This window comes from Coregonus clupeaformis, chromosome 16 (genome assembly GCF_020615455.1).
Source record: "Coregonus clupeaformis isolate EN_2021a chromosome 16, ASM2061545v1, whole genome shotgun sequence".
Classification (NCBI taxonomy): domain Eukaryota; kingdom Metazoa; phylum Chordata; class Actinopteri; order Salmoniformes; family Salmonidae; genus Coregonus; species Coregonus clupeaformis.
The window spans coordinates 8,154,983-8,178,711 of record NC_059207.1 but is presented as its reverse complement, the minus strand read 5'-3'; the positions used below and the strand labels follow the sequence as shown (position 1 = coordinate 8,178,711).

The 23,729-nt window shown below is 45.8% G+C and overlaps 1 protein-coding gene across 1 annotated transcript in view; it reads left to right on the top strand.

Annotated features, from left to right (window-relative positions):
* The first annotated feature begins 4,816 nt into the window (after positions 1-4,816).
* The window catches only part of nipbla (NIPBL cohesin loading factor a), a 38,397-nt gene continuing 19,484 nt past the window's right edge, over positions 4,817-23,729 (top strand). Inside the window, exons 1-23 of the mRNA XM_041900202.2 lie at positions 4,817-5,179; positions 7,075-7,139; positions 7,284-7,432; positions 7,537-7,702; positions 7,806-7,906; positions 8,788-8,902; positions 9,146-9,300; positions 9,505-9,641; positions 9,812-9,902; positions 10,128-10,586; positions 10,971-11,966; positions 12,196-12,366; positions 12,505-12,693; positions 15,188-15,259; positions 15,353-15,442; positions 15,562-15,662; positions 15,772-15,858; positions 16,153-16,381; positions 16,731-16,882; positions 22,029-22,109; positions 22,506-22,606; positions 22,934-23,066; positions 23,451-23,533. Of these exons, the coding sequence (XP_041756136.1) occupies positions 7,369-7,432; positions 7,537-7,702; positions 7,806-7,906; positions 8,788-8,902; positions 9,146-9,300; positions 9,505-9,641; positions 9,812-9,902; positions 10,128-10,586; positions 10,971-11,966; positions 12,196-12,366; positions 12,505-12,693; positions 15,188-15,259; positions 15,353-15,442; positions 15,562-15,662; positions 15,772-15,858; positions 16,153-16,381; positions 16,731-16,882; positions 22,029-22,109; positions 22,506-22,606; positions 22,934-23,066; positions 23,451-23,533 (3,773 nt within the window). The 5' untranslated portion in view covers positions 4,817-5,179; positions 7,075-7,139; positions 7,284-7,368. The remainder of the gene's footprint in view (positions 5,180-7,074; positions 7,140-7,283; positions 7,433-7,536; positions 7,703-7,805; positions 7,907-8,787; positions 8,903-9,145; positions 9,301-9,504; positions 9,642-9,811; positions 9,903-10,127; positions 10,587-10,970; positions 11,967-12,195; positions 12,367-12,504; positions 12,694-15,187; positions 15,260-15,352; positions 15,443-15,561; positions 15,663-15,771; positions 15,859-16,152; positions 16,382-16,730; positions 16,883-22,028; positions 22,110-22,505; positions 22,607-22,933; positions 23,067-23,450; positions 23,534-23,729) is intronic.

The window sequence follows — 23,729 nt, the reverse complement described above, 5'->3', positions numbered from 1 at the left end:
TTGCCAAATAAAAGTTGAAGAAGAAGAAGACAATCCAGCAGACATTAGGCCCTCTATGGAATGACTTGGACACCCCTGGCCTACATGATGAGATTATTATGGACAAAACAGTACGATTATTTATATTTGTCGAACGGCAGCCAAGCATTGATCATCATGTCACCAGAATAAGACCCTCGATATTTATTGGAAAGGAGCATCAAGCTTATCACCTTGCCCTTTCACCACCCTGTGAAGTTCATCATAACTTATTTCATCTGTAGCCTAATAAACTGCATGCATTCCTGAGTCGTAGTGGGAGGACCACACAACATGTCATCCCGTGACTCCAAGTTTAGCCTACTTTGATATTATGGTTGTTATATCAATATTTGCTCGTAAAAGCGGTTCCACTAACATTTCTCGCATAATTAGTTTTACCAACACAAAAAGATCCCGCCTTGTCTAGCATATTTTGTTTTGTCGACATTTGGAAATGTCCATCAGGCCTGTTGTGAAGTTCTTTATCCAACGTACTTTACTCGCATAAAAACGTTGGATGGAAACCTGGTTAGTGGAGGGAAAGTGGACGAAAATGCGCTTGTATGAAATGACTCTCCTCCAATCACACGTCATCAGGCAAATGAAGTTTACAGAGTGGAATCCCTAAATGAATGTATAAAGTGATAAAACTAATTGAGCTAGTTGTGCAAGACATTTGATAGATAAAAGGATAAGTAGCATATCGTTTTTAAATGTTTGCATGCTTTTCTACTTCGAGAAACAGTAGCTGATTCAAAAGGGGTGTGGCAGATTTCAAAAATCTTCTGTAAAGGAGTCGGTTAGGATACGCTTGTGTTTCCTCGCCAAAAGGAGGCTACTAAATTAATTAACACACTCCTCGACCACCTATTGGTTTCAGGGTCACGGAGGAGAGAGCACGGACTTTTGCCCAAATGAGAAAACCCCAGGGAAGGAAGGCTCCAAGATGCTGCTCTTTTTTCCCTGCATGTCCTTCTTCTTCTGCTTCTTCTTCTGCTTCTTCTTCTTCTTCGTCTTCTTCTTCTTCTTCTTCTTCTTCTTCTTCTTCTTCTTCTTCTTCTTCTATGGTATTATGGCGGTCCGCAAACAAACGTAAGAGGTGCATGCCGCCACCTACTGTACAATTAATTATACTTGGTGATACAAAAAAACTATTAGCCCTAATAAAAAAACACCACCCCATTCCACTATTTAACCCTATCTAATCCTACATCAGGCCAACTGCCTGGGAGAACAGAACACTACCATTCAACACCCTCTGTAACTCTTCTGCAGTAAAATCTCGTAATCCCAAGTATTTCTCTGCAGCTGCCAGCACAACATCTATTTTCCATGACATACGTTCTATTTCTGTGGTACAGTTGATAACCAAGGCTATGAATGCTAAGAAGTCAGATTTACTGAAGCACATATTATTCCAGTCACTCTCTATTGGCCTCGGCCTACTCACAGGGATCCTCTCAGGATCCCTCGCCCTGGACCCATCTTCCTCTATTACTCTCTGCACTGCCTCAACATACAACACCTTCTGTATTACTCTGATCCTGGCAACCTCAACCTGTCTTTCTCTCACCGGACACTTCTGATCTCCAGCACCATGGGTACCGATACAATTAACACACACAACTTTTCCCACCGATACTACACATTCCTTTGCCTCATGCCCTCCTGCACACTTCTCACATCTAGGAATATCCCTCCTACACACTGCTGCTACATGACCATAAGCTTGGCACCTAAAACACTGTAATGGGTTCGGGACAACATCTCTCACGGGATCACTTGACACATCCTAACTTGACTTTGAAGACTCTGCATCAAAACTCAGCAGAACAGACAGTGTCTTCTCTTTTTCACCACGCTCTCCATCGGGTCTGCGTCGGACCAAACGGAGGGCATCACATACACCGGGAATCTTCCATTTCAGTTGATCCTCCTCAACACTTAACACTACTCCAGTTATCATTCCTTTCAATGGCGCCCTGCTCCGGAGAGCAAAGCAAGTCACACTTCTTGTCCCTAGGCATGTGGTTTGGAGCGCCCGCTCCCTCTGGACGGAAGAAATGTAAGAAATCATCACGAGTCCACTTGGAGTTACTTTCACCGACTCAACAGTCCCCAACCTCTTCTCCACCCAACCTGACATCACATATGGATCCGCCAGAAGGCAATGATACATTCTCTCCAAAAATGTCACTCCCACTGGGCCAGAATCCTCTTTATCATCATTGGGAAGAGGCTTGACCTAGGCCATCTTCACCACACCTGCCACCGCAGGCAATTCATCCTCACTCTTGTCAGATTAAGTGTTGTGATTTATCCAACGTCCTCTCTTTGAATGAGAGGTTCCCTCTCCAAGTGGTACAACTAACTCCTTTCTCCTTCCTCCTCAGTAAGCCCTTTAAACTAAATTCCTGTATCCCCTTCTCCCTCATACTGGATCTCAGTCTCTCTCTTTCCCTCTCATACTGCCCACACTGTATCAGTCTCTCTCTTTCCCTCTCATACTGCCCACACTGTCTCAGTCTCTCTCTTTCCCTCTCATACTGCCCACACTGTCTCAGTCTCTCTCTTTCCCTCTCATACTGCCCACACTGTATCAGTCTCTCTCTTTCCCTCTCATACTGCCCACACTGTATCAGTCCATGCTCCACTGTCTTTATTTCCTTGCAGTAATCACACCTTCCGGTTGGATGCTTTCCTGTCACTGCAAGGCTCCTCCTTCCTCCCTGCATGACTTGAGTGAAGCCAATGCAGCCGCCAGCCGCTAAGGGCGCAAGTATTTACAACACATCAACACAGGGAAGGAAGGCTCCAAGATGCTCCTCCCTCCTGAAACCAATGTAGCCCAGCTGGTAAGGGTACAAGTAGCTCAGAAGTAGCTCCTCATAAAGAATGATAGAGGCCTCTAGTGGCCAAAAGGCTGTGTTAGCATGGGCAGGGCCATTAAGGGCTTCCACCATTTTAATGTAGTCAACTGGGTGGGACTTCCAACTTCATTGGCTGAAGAGGAGGGATCAGCCAATCGTGAAGAAGAAGAAGGAAATTGACTACTTCAAAATGGAGATAGCCTCAATGGCGCTGCCCATGCTGTCATGGACGCTATAATGGCACGGATACAAAGATGAGTCCTCTATGTCTATGCTCCTCCTCCATCTCTCGCCTCCTCTTTCCTCCCCGCTCCTACTTCTTCCTCCCCGTGGGAGCTGAGTGAACCCAACGCTGCCGCTATGTGTGCCAGCAGCTCACTACACATCAACACAGGGAAGGAAGGCTCCAAGATGCTGCTACTCTCTCCCTGCGCAAGTCTTTCCTCTAATGACATTCTAATTCAATATTTGATTGCTCAATAAATTAAATTGAGAGACTGTAAAATACACAGAATTACAAAAACCTTTACATAGAGATTGACAGATTCATAGTTTTTAAACAGTAAATGACATACAATCCTGACAAAAATTATAAAGGAGACAGACTAACGTAACCAAGTTGACCAACACAATCAGTGACAGCACAAAAATCAGCCCCACCTTTAGTGGACAGCGGCCACATTACATAGTTTATTTTGATCATATCAGGATGGGGAATTAAGCACATACTGGCTGCATTTAGTAAAATAAAAATGCATTAGATTATTGCTGTTAATAAATAAAAGCTGCTCCCTGCTGAAGTTCCGGTAGTTAATACAAGAGTGCACTCTACTGGCCAAAAAGCTTACAGCACCTGGTATTTCCAGGCGGTCTCCAATCACAGCAGGCCCTACTAACCAGGCTCCAATTTCTGGCATATTCAGCCTGGTATGGCCGTAAACAAAGGGGCAACTCTTGGTACACTATATAAAGTCAATATGTTACCCACCACTTTGTAACACAGTTAGACTTATATTTCCAGGGCATATGCCTTTAAATTGGAATCTTTTGAAAACAGAAAGGGCATATGGAGGGTCGGACAATGATGGATGTGTAAACCTAGTAGTGGAAGCCTAAAGCGCAGCCTGAGACCTAGAAGTAGGCCTACTGTTGCCCCGGATCCAGAAATGCCTTGGTTTTTCTTGGTCAGTGGTAGACCTATTGATGATGCTTCTTGAGTGGGCCTATGCTGAGGGTTATGAGTTTGCGCCTCTGCTTTGCAGAACTTCCACTTTACCACAGATGGAATAATGTTTGTGCACACTGCACTGTCAGGCCTCATGCTATGACATTGTTTTCATAGGCCTATTATTATTTTTTATTTTTTTAGGCAAACAGTCTTCATGTAGGCCTAGCTAGTGTTCTTCAAGCCTGCCCCGAGGAATAGGGATGCAGGCTTTTGTTGCAGCATAAAGTTAACAAACCGGATTCAACTAAACAAAACAACGGATTCCCAACAACACAACACACTTCATTCCACCATCACCCATAACCAGGGGTGGAAATGGAAACAGGGATCTGGGAATGAAAACCCCTGGGAAATCATTCAAAGAGTGACATTTAGTGAAATAATTTTAACATAAAAAAATGCGCTGAATTCAAGGATTTTACATTGGAGGATTCCCAGATAGTTTCCCCCACTATTTACATCCCTGGCCATAACGTTTGCTTTTCTTGTCTCCTTTACCTTGCGACCTTTGATCTGAAAGGACACATTCCATGACTTTTAGTAGATGACTGCGAGGGACATGAGGTCAAACAGTGCCATAGTCATTATTTATGGCCAGAGATGCAGTTGAATAAAATAGATTGCAGGTTTGTTTGTGTAGTGCCACACAGTGGTGATTCCTTCAAACTTGGCATTTCGTTTTGGCGCCGATGGAGGTCACTTCGACGGCGGCACTTCCGGTCGGCATTTTGTTCTGCGAGAGGAGTCTCACCGCAACAATCGTCATATTTTTTTCCACATACAGGCGAAATTGGCCACAGTTTTATCCATGTCGGTTTAGACCGACAGAAACTCCACCGAACGAATGTTTCCCAATATACTTCCGTTCAAACATTTACCCGCGTATGACGGAAGAAAGAATCTGCCCAACCCAGATTATTGTTGACTGCTAGTTTAGCTGGACAGCTAACGTTAGCTGGCAAGTCAAGAACGGAGTTCTGTTGGAGGAGCAGCGAGAGAGAAGAAAGGGGGAGCTAGAGAGACACAGACCAGGACAACCTAGCGTAGCTAAAATCACAAGGTAAATGTAGATGTTGTAAACTATGAACAATGTTTGATGTTTATAAACCAATTCTCAAACAAAAGTCGCGTTGTTTGTTCACGGAGTTCGCTAGCTAGCTAGCTAACTGACGTAGCCAGTTAACGTTAGCTAGCGTCTCTTGTCATGTTTATCATTACAGCTTCCTAGCATGCTACTGTACGTTTTGCTCGTTGGGTAGGTAGGCCTCGAGCCCGAGTACTAGGTAGTTAACTAGCTAGCTATCGTTATACCCGAATGATCAAATCGCTTGTCTGGTAAGATAGTGAACTATGTCGAGATACTAGGCCAGCGCAACGGCCAAATGGTTAACAAACTAGCTAGTTAGCTAGTAAGGACTTTACTGATGTTATGTTTAGCTAACTAGCTAAATACGTTAGCTAAAGTTAGCGTAGTTGATAAACGTAGCGAATAACTAACTGCTAACCAAAATAGCACCGACTATCGTTTGCTAAATAGCTAGCAAACGTTAATCCGACCTGCCTCAAGTAAGGATAAATAGCTAACTAGTTAGCTAGGCTAACGTAATCTAACCCGATTATTTAATTGATTAGCTAGCTAGATAGTTGACTAACGATAGATCAACAACATTGAGTTGGATAATATTTTGGGGGTTGGTTAGCGTTAGAACAGAACGTTAACTTAGCTAGTTAGCTAACGTAAAATATGTTAAATACTGAGGATGATTTTATTTAGCCACTCAGACATGTTTTCAATGCGTAACGTTAGCTAACGTTACTCCTTTATAAAGTTCACCTTTGAAATGTGTGCAATTAGCTAGCTACTAGTAAGTTAGTTTGATAGCCAATGTTTGGTGAACATCAGCTAACGCGGTACTGTTAGCTAGTTATCTATCATTCATAAACATGACATATGAGCGAAAATATGTCCATTGATTTTGTTATAGTTTTCATGCATAACTAAAAATCCCCTTAAGTTTTTCAAGCACTATTGCGTGTTCACGTAATATTGATGATGACACCTCTTCCCCCCACCCCCCCATCACCACTGTGCATCTGTTCCTTTGTGCTCTGGTCTGTCAGTCTCCCAGCTGTCAGTAATATGGCAGGTTACTGATGACTGTCACACTGTGTGTGTAGGGAAGCTAGGAGCAAATAGTGTTTATTTTTAGTGTGATTTCAATATTACGCTATCAAAAATATTTGTTTCAGTCAAATCATGTCAGTATCTTCTTAGGCTTTACCAAACATTATTTTCTTAGAATAAATGTTTCGAGTTTGAAAACAAGCTTTCTAAATCCAAAATCCCTCAAGAAACAGTGTTGGACCAAATAAATAATATATTGAATTAAGTCAAGGAGGAGCCCAGAGATATTCCCTACTGTTATTGTGGATGAATCATGACAGATAGTTTGGTAGTGCAGCACAATCCTGGACTCCAGTAGATGTGACTTCAGTTCTAGATCTACTTATCGAAGTAAGAAAAAGCTTAATAGATTTAGCATAGTCTGTTTGTAAATAGACAAATCAGTGATGTGTTGCATTTGTTTTGGTCTGATGGGTTTCTCAGCTCTGGACTGTGAATGCTTTGATGAGTGGGTGGCATTATGACTCAACACCTGAGCTAACATTGGGCCATTCATTGAGCTGTTCTGTTGATAATGAGAAGGCCATGTGTTGTTGTGATTAGAATGTAGCCTATGACTGCAGTTTATTAGCAAACACAGCCAAAATTCCCACCAACACCACACTTAAAGATATAGATACATTTTACCACTATTAGTTTTAACATGAACTGCAACATAATGCCAAGTAGGAGTTTTGGAACTAGTTTTACATTTAAATCACTATAATTTTTAAGCTGCATTTTTCAATACATTTTTCTATAAAATGTTATTCCTATTTTTTCCCCCACAGACTTGAGGACTTCTTCCTGAAATGTCCTTGGTTTCAATCCAGACAGAACAGTGCCCTACAGAAAGGTATTTCAAATGGACTGCATTGATACGGGTTGGGAGTCATACGTGTGGTCTATTTCTCGTTTTGGGTTTAGGATTATGTTTTTCAGCCTCTCCTGTGTTTTGAAGTAGCCTACAGTGAATCCCTCTTGTCTTTTTCTCTACCAGGACAAAGGAGATGTGAGTACTGGTCTGGCGGCTGCGACGCTGAGCAACCTGTGTATCGCCACACTGCCCCGCCCCCACCTTCAGCATGAATGGGGATATGCCTCATGTTCCCATCACCACTCTCGCTGGGATTGCTAGCCTTACAGACTGTAAGTCCTCCTGCTCTATTTCACTTCCACATAGAATGTACCACAATATTAGTCATTTCCAGCTGAAACGGCATGTGATGAACGGTCTTCTTTCTCTGTTGCAGTGTTGAATCAGCTGCCCCTGCCGTCTCCTCTCCCAGCCACCACCACCAAAAGCCTGCTGTACAATGGGAGGATCGCAGAGGAGGTCAACTGCCTGCTGGCCTGCCGGGACGAGAACCTGGTCTCCCAGCTGGCCCACGGTCTTAACCAGGTTTCCACAGAGCACATGTGAGTATTCAACTCTGAGTCATTAATTGTTGAACGATGCACATATTTTGTCTGTTTTTCTGTGAGCACACGTTTGACATGACCCTCTGCCTTGCCCCCACAGAGAGCTGAAGGACAACCTGGGCAGTGATGAGCCAGAGGGCGACGTGCCGGCGCTGCTGCAGACAGTACTGTCCAGGAACCCTGGGATCTTCAGGGAGAAAAGTACGCACACACTTTGAAGGGCACTTTGTTTTGGAAACAAAGCTTACTCGAAACAAACTGAAGACAGCCAGCTGATATGGATTGAGTGAGCAAGGAAAGAAGACAAACCTTGCCCTCAATCTTAAAGTGAAAGGCTAATTGGGTGCTTGCTTCAGCTGTGCCATTTACTGTTAGGGGAAAGCTGTCTTTTTCGTATCTTTATTTTCTTCAACAAATCAATTTCCTCTTTCTAAATCGTTATGGACGCTGTCGATAGACTAATGGATTAAAGCTGCAATATGTCACTTTTTTGGGCGACCTGACCAAATTCACAGAAATGTGAGTTATAGATCTTCATTATCATTGAAAGCAAGTATTTCTATGCGTCGCGTTCTTAAATGTCAGTTTTCTGGCTTTTACTTTCAGTTTTGTACACCAGCTTGAAACAGCTGAAAATACAATGTTTTGGGTTATGGAAAATATATTTCACAGCAGTTTAGATGATACAGTGATTCTCTACAGTATACTTGATTGTTTCGTCACATTAACTGAAATTAGGCAAACTATTTGAATTTTAGGAACCAGGAAATGGCGGAATGATTTCTGCATAGTGCACCTTTCATTTACTATTCAAACTCACCCTTAGTAGCTGCTGGTTGTCGACGCTGGATGTACCAATCTGTAAGAGGAACTGGGTGTAGAAATGTTGCCTTTAGTATAGCTCATCAAGACCTTTTCTTCAGGGGCAATTTGCGTTTTATACCCAAAACCCTACACACTGACTGGACCATTGAGCTCTTAGTTCACGTTACTTGGATACTTAGAATTCAATCGTATTGTCTCAAATTAACTGGTGTCTTAACTATTTATTTGGGTTTATTTGTTGTCCTTTTTGTTTGCAGATATCTTGCAGCAGCCGATGATGCAACAATACAAACCAATACAGAATTCCATGCGTGGCAGTCCAGCCCAGTCAGCAAACTTTCAGCAGGCTTCAATGTCTCCCAATCCATCCAGGTGAGTGATGTCTCTATACATTGGCGATTGTTATCTTGGATCCTATTCCAATGGTTTTCCCCCCCAACATGCCACAGACCTCAGATATATCCTAGCAAATGACATTCAATAGAATCTGATGTTCGGGCATGTTTTAGGTTGTCTTCGGATAGCTAGCGAATATCTGGTCATAAAATACACTGGCACACCATCTGAACCTGATCTCCTGTCTCCTGTCTCCTGGTCTCCTGTCTCCCATGGCAGCCGGGGATTTGTCTCCCCACAATCGAGCTCAGGGAGTCGGTTCATCCCCCAGCAGAACAGCCCTGTGCCCAGCCCGTACACTCCCCAGAGCCCAGCCGGGTTCATGCAGTACACCCAACCGCCCAGCTACAATCAGCACCAACAGATACAGCAAGGTAAGCCTCCTGTGTGTGTTTGGGGGGATTAAACACCATTGTTCAGACAGTTGATTGTATGCTGTTAGTAAATGTGACTGTAAGCCACAATAAATGCACCGATAATTGATACACGAACAAAGAAGACTCAAAAATAGTTCATTTGAATGTAATTCCGTCATAACAACACGGTTGAGTGATTGAACTGTCGCTTGTGTACTGTAGTGTCTGTAGCCAGCCCCATGGTCCCCGGGGGCATGAGGAACATCCATGAGAGCAAGGGACAGATGACCAACGCTGCCCACCACCACCCAGACAGACAGGAGGACTACATGAGTATAGTCCACAGACTGGGGAACGAGGTACCGCCTGCACTAGATCCTGAATGAATAGTAATGGGGGCATCATTTTACCCCACATTTCTGACTAAATGTTAGAGGGCACTTTTATAGTCCACAAAAAAAAAAGAACTTCATACAGATTTCCTCATGAAGTCATGCCCTGTCACTCACTCTGTCGTCTTCATCTGCAGGAGAGTGACCCCTCCATGAGAAACGCCTCGTTCCCTCTGAGGTCGCCTCAGCCTGGGTGCTCGCCCGCGGGAAGCGAAGGAACCCCCAAAGGTACGCAGGGACAGGCTCCAACTCCTTCCTTGGCAGCCCAACTCCCTTTCATGCTATTTACCACACCTCCAGATTCTCAGTTGCGATGCCTGATGCCTTTTCTTGTTTCTTACAGCCGTGCACTCTTCATTTCAAATTTAATTGCATAAATGTGAGCAGGACATTATTTTCTTGTCTTGTTTGCCATAGCGTGTTTTTTCACCTGGGCTCACTTTGTCTTTTCAGCTGGCTCTAGGCCGCCACTCATCCATCAGTCTCCTCTGCCGTACGCGTCTCCCCGGGAAGGCCCTCCAGACCTGCTGCTGGAGTCTCCCGACCAGAGGAAGAAACAGCAGAAGAAGAAGCTGGGGGGCAAAGAGGACAAAGATGCGTACGACATCGTCACCTCGCCCTCCAAGGACACCACCAAGCTGACGCTGAAGCTGTCACGGGTCAAGTTGGAGGAGGAGGACCCCTCGGGTGAGCTGCTGCCAGTCATGATGGACCAGAATTCTGACCTAGAGGGCGAGCTTGCCTACCAGCAGGTCCCTGTGCTGCAGAACATGGGGGCCACTAAGGGGCAGGAGGGCCCCCTCTCATCGCCTTTTGATGAGGCGGAGCTGGACGCCCTGGCGGAGATTGAGAGGATAGAGCGTGAGTCAGCCAGTGAGAGGGAGCGCTGCTCCAAAGAGGTGCAGGATAAAGGTGTGTATACTACCAGAAACCCCCCACCCTCTAAAGTACTTTTATAGAGTAACAGTAGACCCTACATCTAATAGCTTTCAGAGATCTCTAAGAGGAGCTATCGCACCTTAAAATGCATGGGAGTGTATTTGTCAGTTTATTTGAGTATATTCAAATGCATTCCCAGTGTATTTCCAAATACATTCCAATATCAACTACTTGTCTTTTCAAATAAAATTATTTATTCTAGTTGACTTCGTCTCATAGATTTGCTTCAGTGCTATTTATCTAACTTCATGCACATTTCCTCCATTTGTTTCTGACTGTTCTGTTTGTTTCAAGTATTGTATTTCTGGGGATTTTGTAGTTTAATGGAGTTGTGTACCTGTGATTGTTCGTTTCCAGACAAGCCCCTGAAGAAGCGAAAGCAAGACTCGTTTCCACTGGAGCCCGGAGCAGGGGGCACCGCAGGCACCACCGGTGCGCCAGGCAGCGGAGGAGGGGGCAATGCAGGCAAACTGACCCCCCAGGAGGCTACAGCGGCAGGAAACGGAGCTAGCAGACCAGCCCTCATGGTCAGCATCGACCTGCAACAGGCGGGCCGGGCCGACGGCCAGCTTGACCCTTGCATGGCTGCTCCAATCCCGGCCCTGGAGGCCCAACGCTGGCCAGAGGAGCCTGCCGAGGGCCCTGCAGCCGAGGGATCCGACACGGCCGGGGTGCTCCGGTTCAAAGCTGACGATCGACCCGAGGTCATCAAGAACAGCATGGACAAACACGACAACCACCGTGAGCCGTCCAGGCACCGGCATGACGGAAAGCAAGACCGGCGCCCTGACACACCTAAGTCCTCGAGCAGAGAGCACGAGCGGGACCGAGACAGAGACCGGGAGAGGCGGCATAGGAATGAAGACAGGCGCTCGCCAGAGGAGCGCTACCGGCCGGACAGCCCCAGGGTCAAACAGGAGGGCAGAGGAGGTGGCTTTGACCCCAGCGGGCGGCCGCGCAGCGACAGACCCGGCTTCAGGTCTCCCAGCGGAGGAGAGGCGGCCAGAAACCGCCCAGACGGACACAAACAGCAACAGCCTGAGAGCAAGTCAGAAGAGTTCCCTGCTTACCTGCTGGGGGGGCAAGGGTCTGGGGGTCTGAAGAACTTTGTGATCCCCAAGATGAAGCGGGACGGCGGGGCTGTGGACGTGGCAGAAGGCTGGGGCCAACCCCGGGTCAAGCTGGAGCGGCTGGGGGTTCGGGGGCTAGTGGATCACATAAGTAAGAGGCCCAAGCCTGTGGTGGTGCTGCAGAAGCTCTCCTTTGATGAGGTGCAGAGGATCATCAGGGTCAAGGACCGGCACAGCTCCAAGTCTGGCAAGAACAGGCTCCTCTCAGGAAAGTCGGACAAAGGTAAGATGGCTGCACTAGTGCACTCATTCTCTCAATGTGATCACCATGTTTGAATATTTAAACTCTGATACAGGTGAATAATAACCTGTAGTCAACACATCTACTGGTTAAAGGAATTCAGACTTAGCTTTGAGGTTATTCAGGGAATTACTTGCACGTCGACGGGCTATGGCTTGTCCCCCTGCCAGCCTCTTCTACAATAAGACCCTATGACACCGTCTCCCTGCAGGTGGACTAGACCAGTCGGTGCTGAACGAGCTGCCTCCTGAGCTGCTGGCGGAGATGGAGTCCACCATGCCGCTGTGCGAGAGGGTGAAGATGAACAAGCGCAAGCGAAGCACGGTCAAAGAGAAGCCCAAGTACACCGAGGTCGACTCAGACGACGATTCCAACGGGGAATGTGAGTAAACTACAGACAATATAATGGCCCAGTCTCAGTCAGGTTTCTCAGTCAACAACACCCCTCTATATAGAATAGTCCATAGTGACTCTTGAGTAAGCTGTACTGAGTTGACGGTGTGTGTCTGTCTGTCCACAGCTGCCAGGAAGCGCCAGAGGAAGGACCGCGGGGACAAGGCCTGGGAGTATGAACCGGAGCGGGAGAGGAGGGGCTCTGGGGAGCATAGGCGGAGTGGGGGCAGGGGCTTCCAAGAGGGACGCAGAGGCTCGGGCAGCCGCTACCGGGACTCTTCTGATGAGGAGTCGCCCCCACCCAGCATGAGCGACAGTGAGTTTCCCTCTCTCTCCAACCTGCATTGACTGACTTATGACTGCCAGTTTAGCTATTTGTAATTCTTAAATACACTGTCCCATACGCTTGTGGAATACAGTAGGAGCTGTATTCTCCCATCATGCAGTGCGTAGTAGCTTATGATGACGCGCTGCAAAAGAAGTGAGCTGGGGCAGAGGGGAATAGGCGACGCGTTGTCTAGCTAGCTAGCTGGATTCACTGTAGCTAGGTAGCTAATACAATCCCCAGCTACCCGCTTCGGATAGCTAACTAGCTAGCTAGCGACGATGCTATCACCAGCCAAGCACTGCTAGCTAGTTAGCAAGTTGGACAGCATTACACATAGCCTACTACATGGCATAATATCTTTGTTGGTTTGCTAGAAGTAGCTATCTATTCCATCTCCTCATACTCGTATTAGAAATTGTATCCTTTTTATCACACTTGATACTCTTAATCGGATTTACTCGTGATCTGAAAAAATTTGGAAGTGCGCTTTTAAATCCCGGTAAAGCCTATTCCTCAAGTGCACGTTACTGCGCTATCACTCAGAGCGCATCGTTATGTTCCTTCACTCATTCACACACATTGTTCAAAGGTAAACGACCCCGACAGATGAAAATGCATATGATTTACTTACTTAGTCCTATTCCATTATAAACGAATAATAAAGACTAAAGGCTAATATAGAGCCTAATTCTTGGCTGGTTATTACAGCCTGCAATTATTCCAGACAGATTTAGATGAAGGTAGGCTAATTCTCTTGCCCCCATATATTTGTTTCACTTTCGAGAGGAGCCAAACTTTTCTCTCCCGACACGTATGCTACAACATTTGTACAATCAAAAAAATAAACGTTCTACATTTGTCATTTTATTTTCTAATGATCTGTCGCTTGGTAAACATGCCTGGGCGAGAATAAATAATAGCAAGCAAGCATGGGCTTGGATCACGGCATAACGACAGACGTCGTTAGCAATGGAGTAATTATACGGGCAGACAAAGTAGCCTAAACAACACCTAGACGGACCAAAACAACCATATTTTACATTTTACATTTTAGTCATTTAGCAGACGCTCTTATCCAGAGCGACTTACAGTTAGTGAATACATATTTTTTTAAATACTTGCCCCCCGTGGGAATCAAACCCACAACCCTGGCATTGCAAACGCCATGCTCTATCAACTGAACTACATCCCTGCCGGCCATTCCCTCCCCTACCCTGGACGACGCTGGGCCAATTGTGCGCCGCCCATGAGTCTCCCGGTCGCGGCCGGCTGCGACAGAGCCTGGATTCGAACCAGGATCTCTAGTGGCACAGTTAGCACTGCGATGCAGTGCCTTAGACCACTGCGCCACTCAGCAAAGTCCACGGGAAATAACTAGATTGAACAACAATAACTAGCTACGGATTCTGATTCACACACAATGTTTGGAGAAGGGCTGACTTGTGCCCTGAGACGAGTTACTGTGAGTGAAACAGAGTCTCGTGTCTCTGTTTGGGCAAATGAGAGCAGAGGGAGAGTGCCTTGTTCTAATCCAGTCGTTGCAGCAGGCTCAACCGATACCCCGCCCATTTTTTTTTACAGACGGAAGAACTAGCCAGTAGTTGTTTAGAGCACGCTGTTTGTGCACTGGCAGCTGAATATTACTTTTTTTCCGGTGACAGATAATTACAAAAAATACATGTCATAATCGCATTTGGAAAATGTTCCTTAACCGTTATGATACTCGTTTTGTCTGAGGTACTTTGCACTCCCCTACTATCTATGTTCCTCCTTGTTCTCCAGGCAGGCAGCTGTTTAGCACGGTGCTTGGCTTGTGCTAATTTGCCACATCATTTTAGTTGCAAGCAAGCCACATAGTCCAGCCAAAGGTAGCTAGCTAGCTACTGCCTATAAGCCCGCCCGCAAGTTTGTTGAAACGTGAAATATAGCCAGCTGTCCTTCTAGCGTCGAACTGATTTACACATTAACTACATTTTAATAACTTATAGACATTTCATGTTTACATTAGGTTGATCAAGGGACATAACTTGCTAACTGTAGGCTACATAGTTAGCTACTGTAGCTAGCTAGATTTATGACTAAGCTTAAACTTGTAGGTATGCGCTTCAGTGAACATAAAAAAATAACGTTTGTTCAGGATTTCTAAAGACATGACTCTGGAAAGAGAAAAAATGTTTGTACAACATTTGGACGCTGACGGTAACGTTACCTAGCTATCAGCCAGCCGCAGTCTAGGCTGACCGTGGCCCTGCCCAGAGAGAGAGAGAGCATTGCATTGCATTATAACGACGAAATGAAACGTTCATGTTCACAAAAATATTGTTTTCACATAAAATGATTTGCATTATTTACCATTGATAATCATAGGAATTGGTTTTGTCTGAATGGTTCTTTGATATGGTCAGAGCATTAACATTGTTGAGGGTCTTTTATTAACTAAATATTGTTTGAAATGAAATGATGCTCTTTCTATCTCTTTCAGTTGCCAGGCAGATGAAGAAAAAAGAGAAGCAGAAAAAGAGGAAAGCGTATGAGCCCAAGCTCACTCACGAGGGTAAATGTTCAGTTGTTTTCCATTTGATTGCTGCTATCATGCCATACGACGAGTAATGATGATGACAGATGACATTTACTTTCTGCCTTTCAGAACTGATGGACTCGTCCACATTCAAAAGATTCTCCTCCAGCGTTGACAACATCCTAGAGAATCTGGAGGATGTGGACTTCACGCAAATGGGTAAGTTACATCTATTTGCTGTTTCTCTGTTGTTAATCTAACTTAATGACCGTAGCCAGTTCCCTGAGTGTAGAGCGCTATATATTTTAACCCCCTCCTCTCTGATCCTCCATCATTAGACGACGATGAGATCCCACAGGAGCTGCTACTGGGTAAACAGCAGCTGAATGAGCTGGGCAGCGAGTCGGCCAAGATCAAGGCCATGGGCATCACCTGCAGGGTAGGCCTTTTCAACTTGGCATGTTCATGAATTCGTGGCCCTGTTCGAATACCTTTTCAAATGTATCTCTCTTCCTTGGATCTCTTCCTTGAAATCGATTGATTCACAGATACCGTCCGATAAGCTGGTGAAGGTACTGAATATCCTGGAGAAAAACATCCAGGATGGGGCCAGGCTCTCGACCCTCATGAACCACGTGAGTGTCTTCTGTGGTCCTCTGTAGCTCAACTGGTAGAGCACGGCGCTTGAAACGCCAAGGTAGTGGGTTCGATCCCCGGGACCACCCATACACACAAATGTATGCACGCATGACTGTAAGTCGCTTTGGATAAAAGCGTCTGCTAAATGGCTTATTATTATTATTATTATTATTCCCACACTACTACATTACTACTTTGGGGATCATTTGTTCTCCACTAGCGATAAGCCTATACTTTGTAGCCATTTTGTTGTGATCGGTGGAACTCTGCCCCTCTCTGCTCACACGCAGGACAACGACGAGGATGAGGAGAAGCTGTGGCGTGACCTCATCATGGAGCGTGTGACCAAGTCGGCCGACGCCTGCCTAACGGCCCTCAACATCATGACGTCCGCCCACATGCCCAAGGCGGTGTACATCGAGGATGTGATCGAGAGGGTCCTCCAGTACACCAAGTTCCACCTGCAGAACACCCTCTACCCCCAGTATGATCCTGTCTATCGGGTGGATCCTCATGGAGGTCAGCTATCTTTATAACCCCAATTACCCCACACATAACACACACACACACGTTCGTCTGAAACGCCATCACCAATTTCCTCACCCATTATGCCTTTCTCGTGACAACTACGTAGTCGTAGAGAATGTGTTTTGCTGTTCACAAACAGCCTGTGGGTGACATTGAATGGAATTGTTTTCCATTCGATTTTCGATCGCAAATCAGTCGTACATTTACGAGATGTACATTTGAACACCAGAGGATGAACACATGAAAATATGAATGAAAACACTTATTTCCGAAGTGGTCTATTATTGGAATGCAATTTGTTCAAGACGGCAACGCATCACACTCTCGTTCCCCGCAACAGGTGGCCTGCTGAGCTCCAAGGCCAAGCGGGCCAAATGCTCCACCCACAAGCAGCGGGTCATTGTCATGCTGTACAACAAGGTGTGCGACATGGTCAGCAACATCTCAGAGCTGCTGGAGATCCAGCTGCTCACCGACACCACCATCCTCCAGGTAGCTCCTCCTCTTTTCTCCTTTTTAGATCATTGCATTCATCAGTAACCCACATTACGACCTAGACATTAGGACCTCAGCAATAATGGTATTTTCTTGTTATTTCTCTTCTTTTCTTTTTCTCTTTCTCTCCGCTGGCTCCTCTCTCTCTCTCTCTCTCTCTCTCTCTCTCTCTCCCTCCCCGCTGGCTCCTCTCTCTCCCCTCTCTCTCTCCCTCTCTCTCTCCCTCTCTCTCTCCACTGGCTCCTCTCTCTCTCCTCTCTCTCCGCTGGCTCCTCTCTCTCTCTCCTCTCTCTCTCTCTCCTCTCTCTCTCCTCCTCTCTCTCTCCGCTGGCTCCTCTCTCTCTCTCTCTCTCTCTCTCCCCACTGGCTCCTCTCTCTCTCTCTCCCCGCTGGCTCCTCTCAATTCAATTCAATTCAATTCAATTGACTTTATTGACATGGCAAGTAAAATTACTTACATTGTCAAAGTATACATATAACAAAAATGGTGGGACCATCAGCAATAATAATAGTAGTAGTGGAAATGGGATTACCATTAACAGCAACTACAACAACAATATTAATGAGAATAACAATACATTAAAGCAATAGTAGTCGACCAATCTCAACATGACTGAGAAGACACATTACATGCTATGAAAGCCAAAACAAAACAGGAAATATTATTGACATTAAATTACACTTTTCACTGGCTGTCCCTCAGGTTGTGGCAGGAGGACACATATTTGGCTGCCAAAACTGCACATTTGGGTTTTTAACCCAATAAATATTAGATTTTTTCTTCCTCTTTTATAGTTTCAAATTCTTTGTACTGAATGATAATTTTGGGAAAGAAAGATTCTCTTAGGTCTGAGTATTTGTCACAGTGTAATAGGAAATGCAGCTCTGTCTCTACCTCTCCCCGGTAGTTTTCTCAGTTTTCTATCAGTCACAGTGGTCAGATAGTCTGCCACCATGTACTGTCTGTTTAGAGCCAAATAGCATTGAAGTTTACTTAGATTTTTTGTGGTGTCTTTCCAATAGGTGATATATTTTTCTTTTTGCTTTGTGATGATTTGGTTGGGCCAGATTTTCTGAGTGCTGTCCTGAGGCTCTATGAGGTTGGTTTTGGTTAGTGAACTGAGCCTCAGAACCAGCTGGCTGAGGGGACTCTTCTCTTGTTTCATCTCTTGACATAGTAGAGCTGTGTGATGGAATGTTTTGGGGTCACTTGTTTTTAGATGGTTGTAAAATTTGATGGCTCTTTTTTCTATTCGAATAAGGAGGGGGTATTGGCCCAATTCTGCTCTACATGCGTTATTTGGAGTTTTTCTTTGCACTTGCAATACAGTCTTGCAAAACTCTGCATGCAGTATTTCGATTGGATGTTTGTCCCATTTGGTAAATTCAGTATTAGAGAGCGGACCCCATACTTCGCTGCCATATAGAGCAATTGGTTCTATAACTGATTGGAAAATTTTGAGCCAGATTCTTATTGGAATTTCGATTTTAATATTCCTTTTAATGGCATAGAATGCTCTTCTTGCTTTGTCTCTCAGCTCATTCACAGCCATGTGAAAGCTACCTGTGTTGCTGATATTTAGTCCTAGATATGTGTAATTTTTGGTGTGTTCTAATAGAACTGTGTGCAAATAGAATTTATATTTGTCATCCTGATTTCCGGACCTTTTTTGGAATATCATTATATTCGTTTTTTTTAGATTAACGGTCAGGGCCCAGGTCTGACAGAATCTGTGCAGATGATCTAGATGCTGCTGTAACCCCTCCTTAGTCCTCTCTCTCTCTCTCTCTCTCTCTCTCTCCGCTGGCTCCTCTCTCTCTCGCTCTGCTGGCTTCTCTCTCTCTCCGCTGGCTCCTCTCTCTCTCTCTCTCTCCGCTGGCTCCTCTCTCTCGCTCTCTCTCCGCTGGCTTCTCTCTCAATTCAATTCAATTCAATTTAAGGGCTTTATTGGCATGGGAAACTTATGTTAACATTGCCAAAGCAAGTGAAATAGATAGTAAACAAAAGTGAAATAAACAATAAATATTAACAGTAAACATTACACTCAGAAGTTCCAAAAGAATAAAGACATTTCAAATGTCATATTATGTCTATATACAGTGTTGTAACAATGTGCAAATAGTTAAAGTACAAATATATAAACATAAATATGGGTCTCTCTCGCTCTCTCGCTCTTTCTCTCTCTCGCTCTGCTGGCTCCTCTCTCTCTCTCGCTCTGCTGGCTCCTCTCTCGCTCTGCTGGCTCCTCTCTCGCTCTGCTGGCTCCTCTCTCGCTCTGCTGGCTCCTCTCTCGCTCTGCTGGCTCCTCTCTCTCTCGCTCTGCTGGCTCCTCTCGCTCTCTCTCTCTCTGCTGGCTCTTCTCTCGCTCTGCTGGCTCCTCTCTCTCGCTCTGCTGGCTCCTCTCTCTCTCTCTCTCTCTCTCTCTCTCTCTCTCTCTCTCTCTCTCTCTCTCTCTCTCTCTCTCTCTCTCTCTCTCTCTCTCTCTCACTCTCTCTCTCTCTTTCCCCACTGGCTTCTCTCTCTCTCTCGCTCTGCTGGCTCCTCTCGCTCTCTCTCTCTCTCTCTGCTGGCTCTTCTCTCGCTCTGCTGGCTCCTCTCTCTCGCTCTGCTGGCTCCCCTCTCTCTCTCTCTCTCTCTCTCTCTCTCTCTCGTTCCCCACTGGCTTCTCTCTCTCTCTCGCTCTGCTGGCTCCTCTCGCTCTCTCTCTCTCTCTCTGCTGGCTCTTCTCTCGCTCTGCTGGCTCCTCTCTCTCGCTCTGGCTCTCTCTCTCTCTCTCTCTCTCTCTCTCTCTCTCTCTCTCGCTCTCTCTCTCTCTCGCTCTCTCTCTCTCTCTCTCTCTCTCTTTCCCCACTGGCTTCTCTCTCTCTCGCTCTGCTGGCTCCTCTCGCTCTCTCTCTCTCTGCTGGCTCTTCTCTCGCTCTGCTGGCTCCTCTCTCTCGCTCTGCTGGCTCCCCTCTCTCTCTCTCTCTCTCTCTCTCTCTCGTTCCCCCACTGGCTTCTCTCTCTCTCGCTCTGCTGGCTCCTCTCGCTCTCTCTCTCTCTCTGCTGGCTCTTCTCTCGCTCTGCTGGCTCCTCTCTCTCGCTCTGCTGGCTCCCCTCTCTCTCTCTCTCTCTCTCTCTCTCTCTCTCTCTCTCTCTCTCTCTCTCTCTCTCTCTCTCTCTCTCTCTCTCTCTCTCTCTCTCTCTCTCTCTCTCTCTCTCTCTCTCTCTCTCTCTCTCTCTCTTTCCCCACTGGCTTCTCTCTCCCCCCCACTGGCTTCTCTCTCTCTCTCCGCTGGCTCTTCTCTCTCTCGCTCCTCTCTCTCTCTCTCTCTCTCCCCGCTGGCTGCTCTCGCTCTCTCTCCCACCGCTGGCTCCTCTCTCTCTCCACTCTCGCTGTAATTCAAGGGCTTTATTGGCATGTTAAAATATACAGTACATTCAGAAAGTATTCAGGCCGCTTCCCTTTTTCAACATTTTGTTACTTTACAGCCTTATTATAAAATTGATTAAATTCATTTTTCCTCATCAATCTACACACAATACCCCATAATGACAAAGCAAAAACAGGTTTTTTGAAATTTTATTTAAAAAAAAAACAGAAATAACTTAATTACATAAATATTCAGACCCTTTGCTATGAGACTCGAAATTGAGCTCAGGTGCATCCTGTTTCCGTTGATAATCCTTGATGTTTCTACAACTTGATTGGAGTCCACCTGTGGTAAATTCAATTAATTGGACATGATTTGGAAAGGCACACACCTGTCTATATAAGGACCCACAGATGTCCTACAGGTCCCCTGTAGCTCAGTTGGTAGAGCATGGCGCTTGCAACGCCAGGGTTGTGGGTTCGTTTCCCACGGGGGGCCAGTATGAAAAATGTATGCACTCACTAACTGTAAGTCGCTCTGGATAAGAGCATCTGCTAAACGACTAAAATGTAAATGTAAATATTTAGAGTGCATGTCAGAGCAAAAAACAAGCCGTGATGTTGAAGGAATTGTCCGTAGAGCTCCGAGACTGGATTGCGTCGTGGCACAGATCTGGGAAAGGGTACCAAAACGATTCTGCAGCATTGAAGGTCCCCAAGAACACAGTGGCTTCCATCATTCTTAAATGGAAGAAGTTTGGAACCACCAATACTTTTCCTAGAGCTGGCCGCCCGGCCAAACTGAGCAATCAGGGGAGAAGGGCCTTGGTCAGGGAGGTGTCCAAGAACCCAATGGTCACTCTGACAGAGCTCCAGAGCTCTTCTGTGGAGATGGAAGAACCTTCCAGAAGGACAACCATCTCTGCAGCACTCCACCAATCAGGTCGTTATGGTAGAGTGGCCAGAAGGATGCCACTCCTCAACAAAAGCCACATGACAGCCCACTTGGAGTTTGCCAAAAGTCACTTAAAGGACGTCTGGAGGAAACCTGACATCATCCCTACGGTGAAGCATGGTGGTGGCAGCATCATTCTGTGGGGATTTCTTCAGCGGCAGGGACTGGGAGACTAGTCAGCATTTAGGGAAAGATGAACGGAGCGAAGTACAGAGATCCTTGATGAAATCCTGCTCCAGAGCGCTTAGGACCTCAGGCTGGGGGCGAATGTTTACCTTCCAACAGAACAACGACCCTAAGCACACAGCCAAGACAACGCTGGAGTGGCTTCGGACAAATCTCTGAATGTCCTTGAGTGGCCCAGACAGAGCCCGGACTTGAACCGGATCGAACATCTCTGGAGAGACCTGAAAATAGCTGTGCAGCAACGATCCCCATCCAACCTGACAGATCTTGAAAAGATCTGCAGAGAAGAATGGGTGAAACTCTCCAAATACAGGAGTAGTGTCATACCCAAGAAGACTTGAGGCTGTAATCGCTGCCAAAGGTGCTTCAACAAAGTACTGAGTAAAGGGTCTGAAAGTTTGTTATATTTCAGTTTTTTATTTTGTCTACAAACCTGTTTTTGCTTTGTCATTATGGGGTATTGTGTGTAGATTGATGAGGGGAAAAAACTATTTAATCCATTTTAGAATACGGCTGTAACGTAACAACATTTTGAAAAAGTAAAGGGGTCTGAATACTTTCTGAATGCACTGTATGTTTACATTGCTAAAGCAAGTGAAATAAACAACAAACAAAACAATCTATTTCTCTCTCTCCCTCCCTGTGCTAGATCTCCTCCATGGGCATCACCCCTTTCTTTGTGGAGAGTGTCAGTGAGCTGCAGCTATGTGCCATCAAGCTGGTGACAGCGGTAAGTGCTTGTTCCCTTCCAAGGCTGCAGAGTGAGACCGTTATTTAATTTGTTTTATTGGTCACATCGGTGCGAGCTGTAAATTCTAGCAGGTCATCTCACTCAAAACATCATTTTGTGGGTGGCTAAAAGCATGATTTGTTCAAACAAAGTGTTAGATCAGGGATTCCCAAACTCTGTCCTCGGGACTCCAAGGGGTGCACGTTTCGGTTTTTTTGCCCTAGCACTACACAGCTGATTCAAATAATCAACTAATCATCAAGCTTTGATCATTTGAATCAGCTTTGTAATGTTAGTGCAAAAAACCCAAAACGTGCACCACTTGGGGTCCAGTGGACCGAGTTTGAGAAACACTGTGTTAGATTGACCTTAACCTTGTCTTCTGTCCGTGGCTAGGTCTTCTCCCGCTATGAGAAGCACAGACAGCTGATTCTGGAAGAGATCTTCACCTCTCTGGCCAGACTGCCCACCAGCAAACGCAGTCTCCGCAACTTCAGGTAAATAGAACCATAACCAAGCCCATATAACATAGGAAGGAGAGGCACAACAAAATGTAATAAAAACATTCCCCACTGTGTCAAAACCGTTCCAGTTAAAGGGAATGTGTCTTGAAAGACTTGGGGTGTATTCACTAGGAACCAAACGGAAGCAAACAGGGTGGGACATACCTGAACTTGTCCAATAAACGCTAAAATGCTTCTGTTGCCAACTGTTTCCGTTGCAAAGTGTTTTGCTACGGTGTGCGCTAATGAATGCACCCCTGGTTTAATAAAGGTATAAAATCAACTAATAACTCTGACAAATGCTATTGGTTGTTTGGGAAGGCTGAACAGCAGCGACAGGGACGGCGAGCCCATGTACATCCAGATGGTTACAGCCCTGGTGCTGCAGCTCATTCAGTGCGTGGTGCACCTCCCCAACGACCGCGACGCCATGGAGGACGAGTACGACAGCAAGGTACGCAAAGAAATGGTGCACTGACCATTGTAAACTTAGAATATAACGAGCTCAGATAGTGATCTTGAGGTCGGAGAAGTTGGAGCTCTAGAGTGGGAGCTCTAGGATGATGCCCGAGTGTCCGACTTGGGTTTGAACGGTTGGATGACCGTTCAAACTGATTTTCGGAGTCGGAGCTTGTTTATTTTTGAGTTCCCAGTTGTCTTGAATGCACCAAAACACACAGCCGCCATCAAATGTCACGCCATAGAGTTAGAAAGAGGGCCCACTTCAATGGCACCACCCAGGTCAAACCGGACTTTGTGGGTAGTGTGCCCTCTATCCAACTCAAGTGAAGAGCATCCTTATTTTAACAATCCTCTGTGAATGTTTGATTTGTTCTAGGTAGATCAGGACTTGCTGATCACCAACAACTACGAGACGGCCATGAGGACGGCCCAGAACTTCCTCTCGGTGTTCCTCAAGAAGTAAGATTGTCTTTCATCTCCAGACAGTTTGCCCTCTCTTTGTTTATATTTGTTGTATCTCCTCATAACCCCATCAGCTGTGGTTAGTGTAACGTCCCCCTAACAGCCTCTCTCCCCCATCAGCTGTGGTTAGTGTAACGTCCCCCTAACAGCCTCTCTCCCCCATCAGCTGTGGTTAGTGTAACGTCCATCTAAC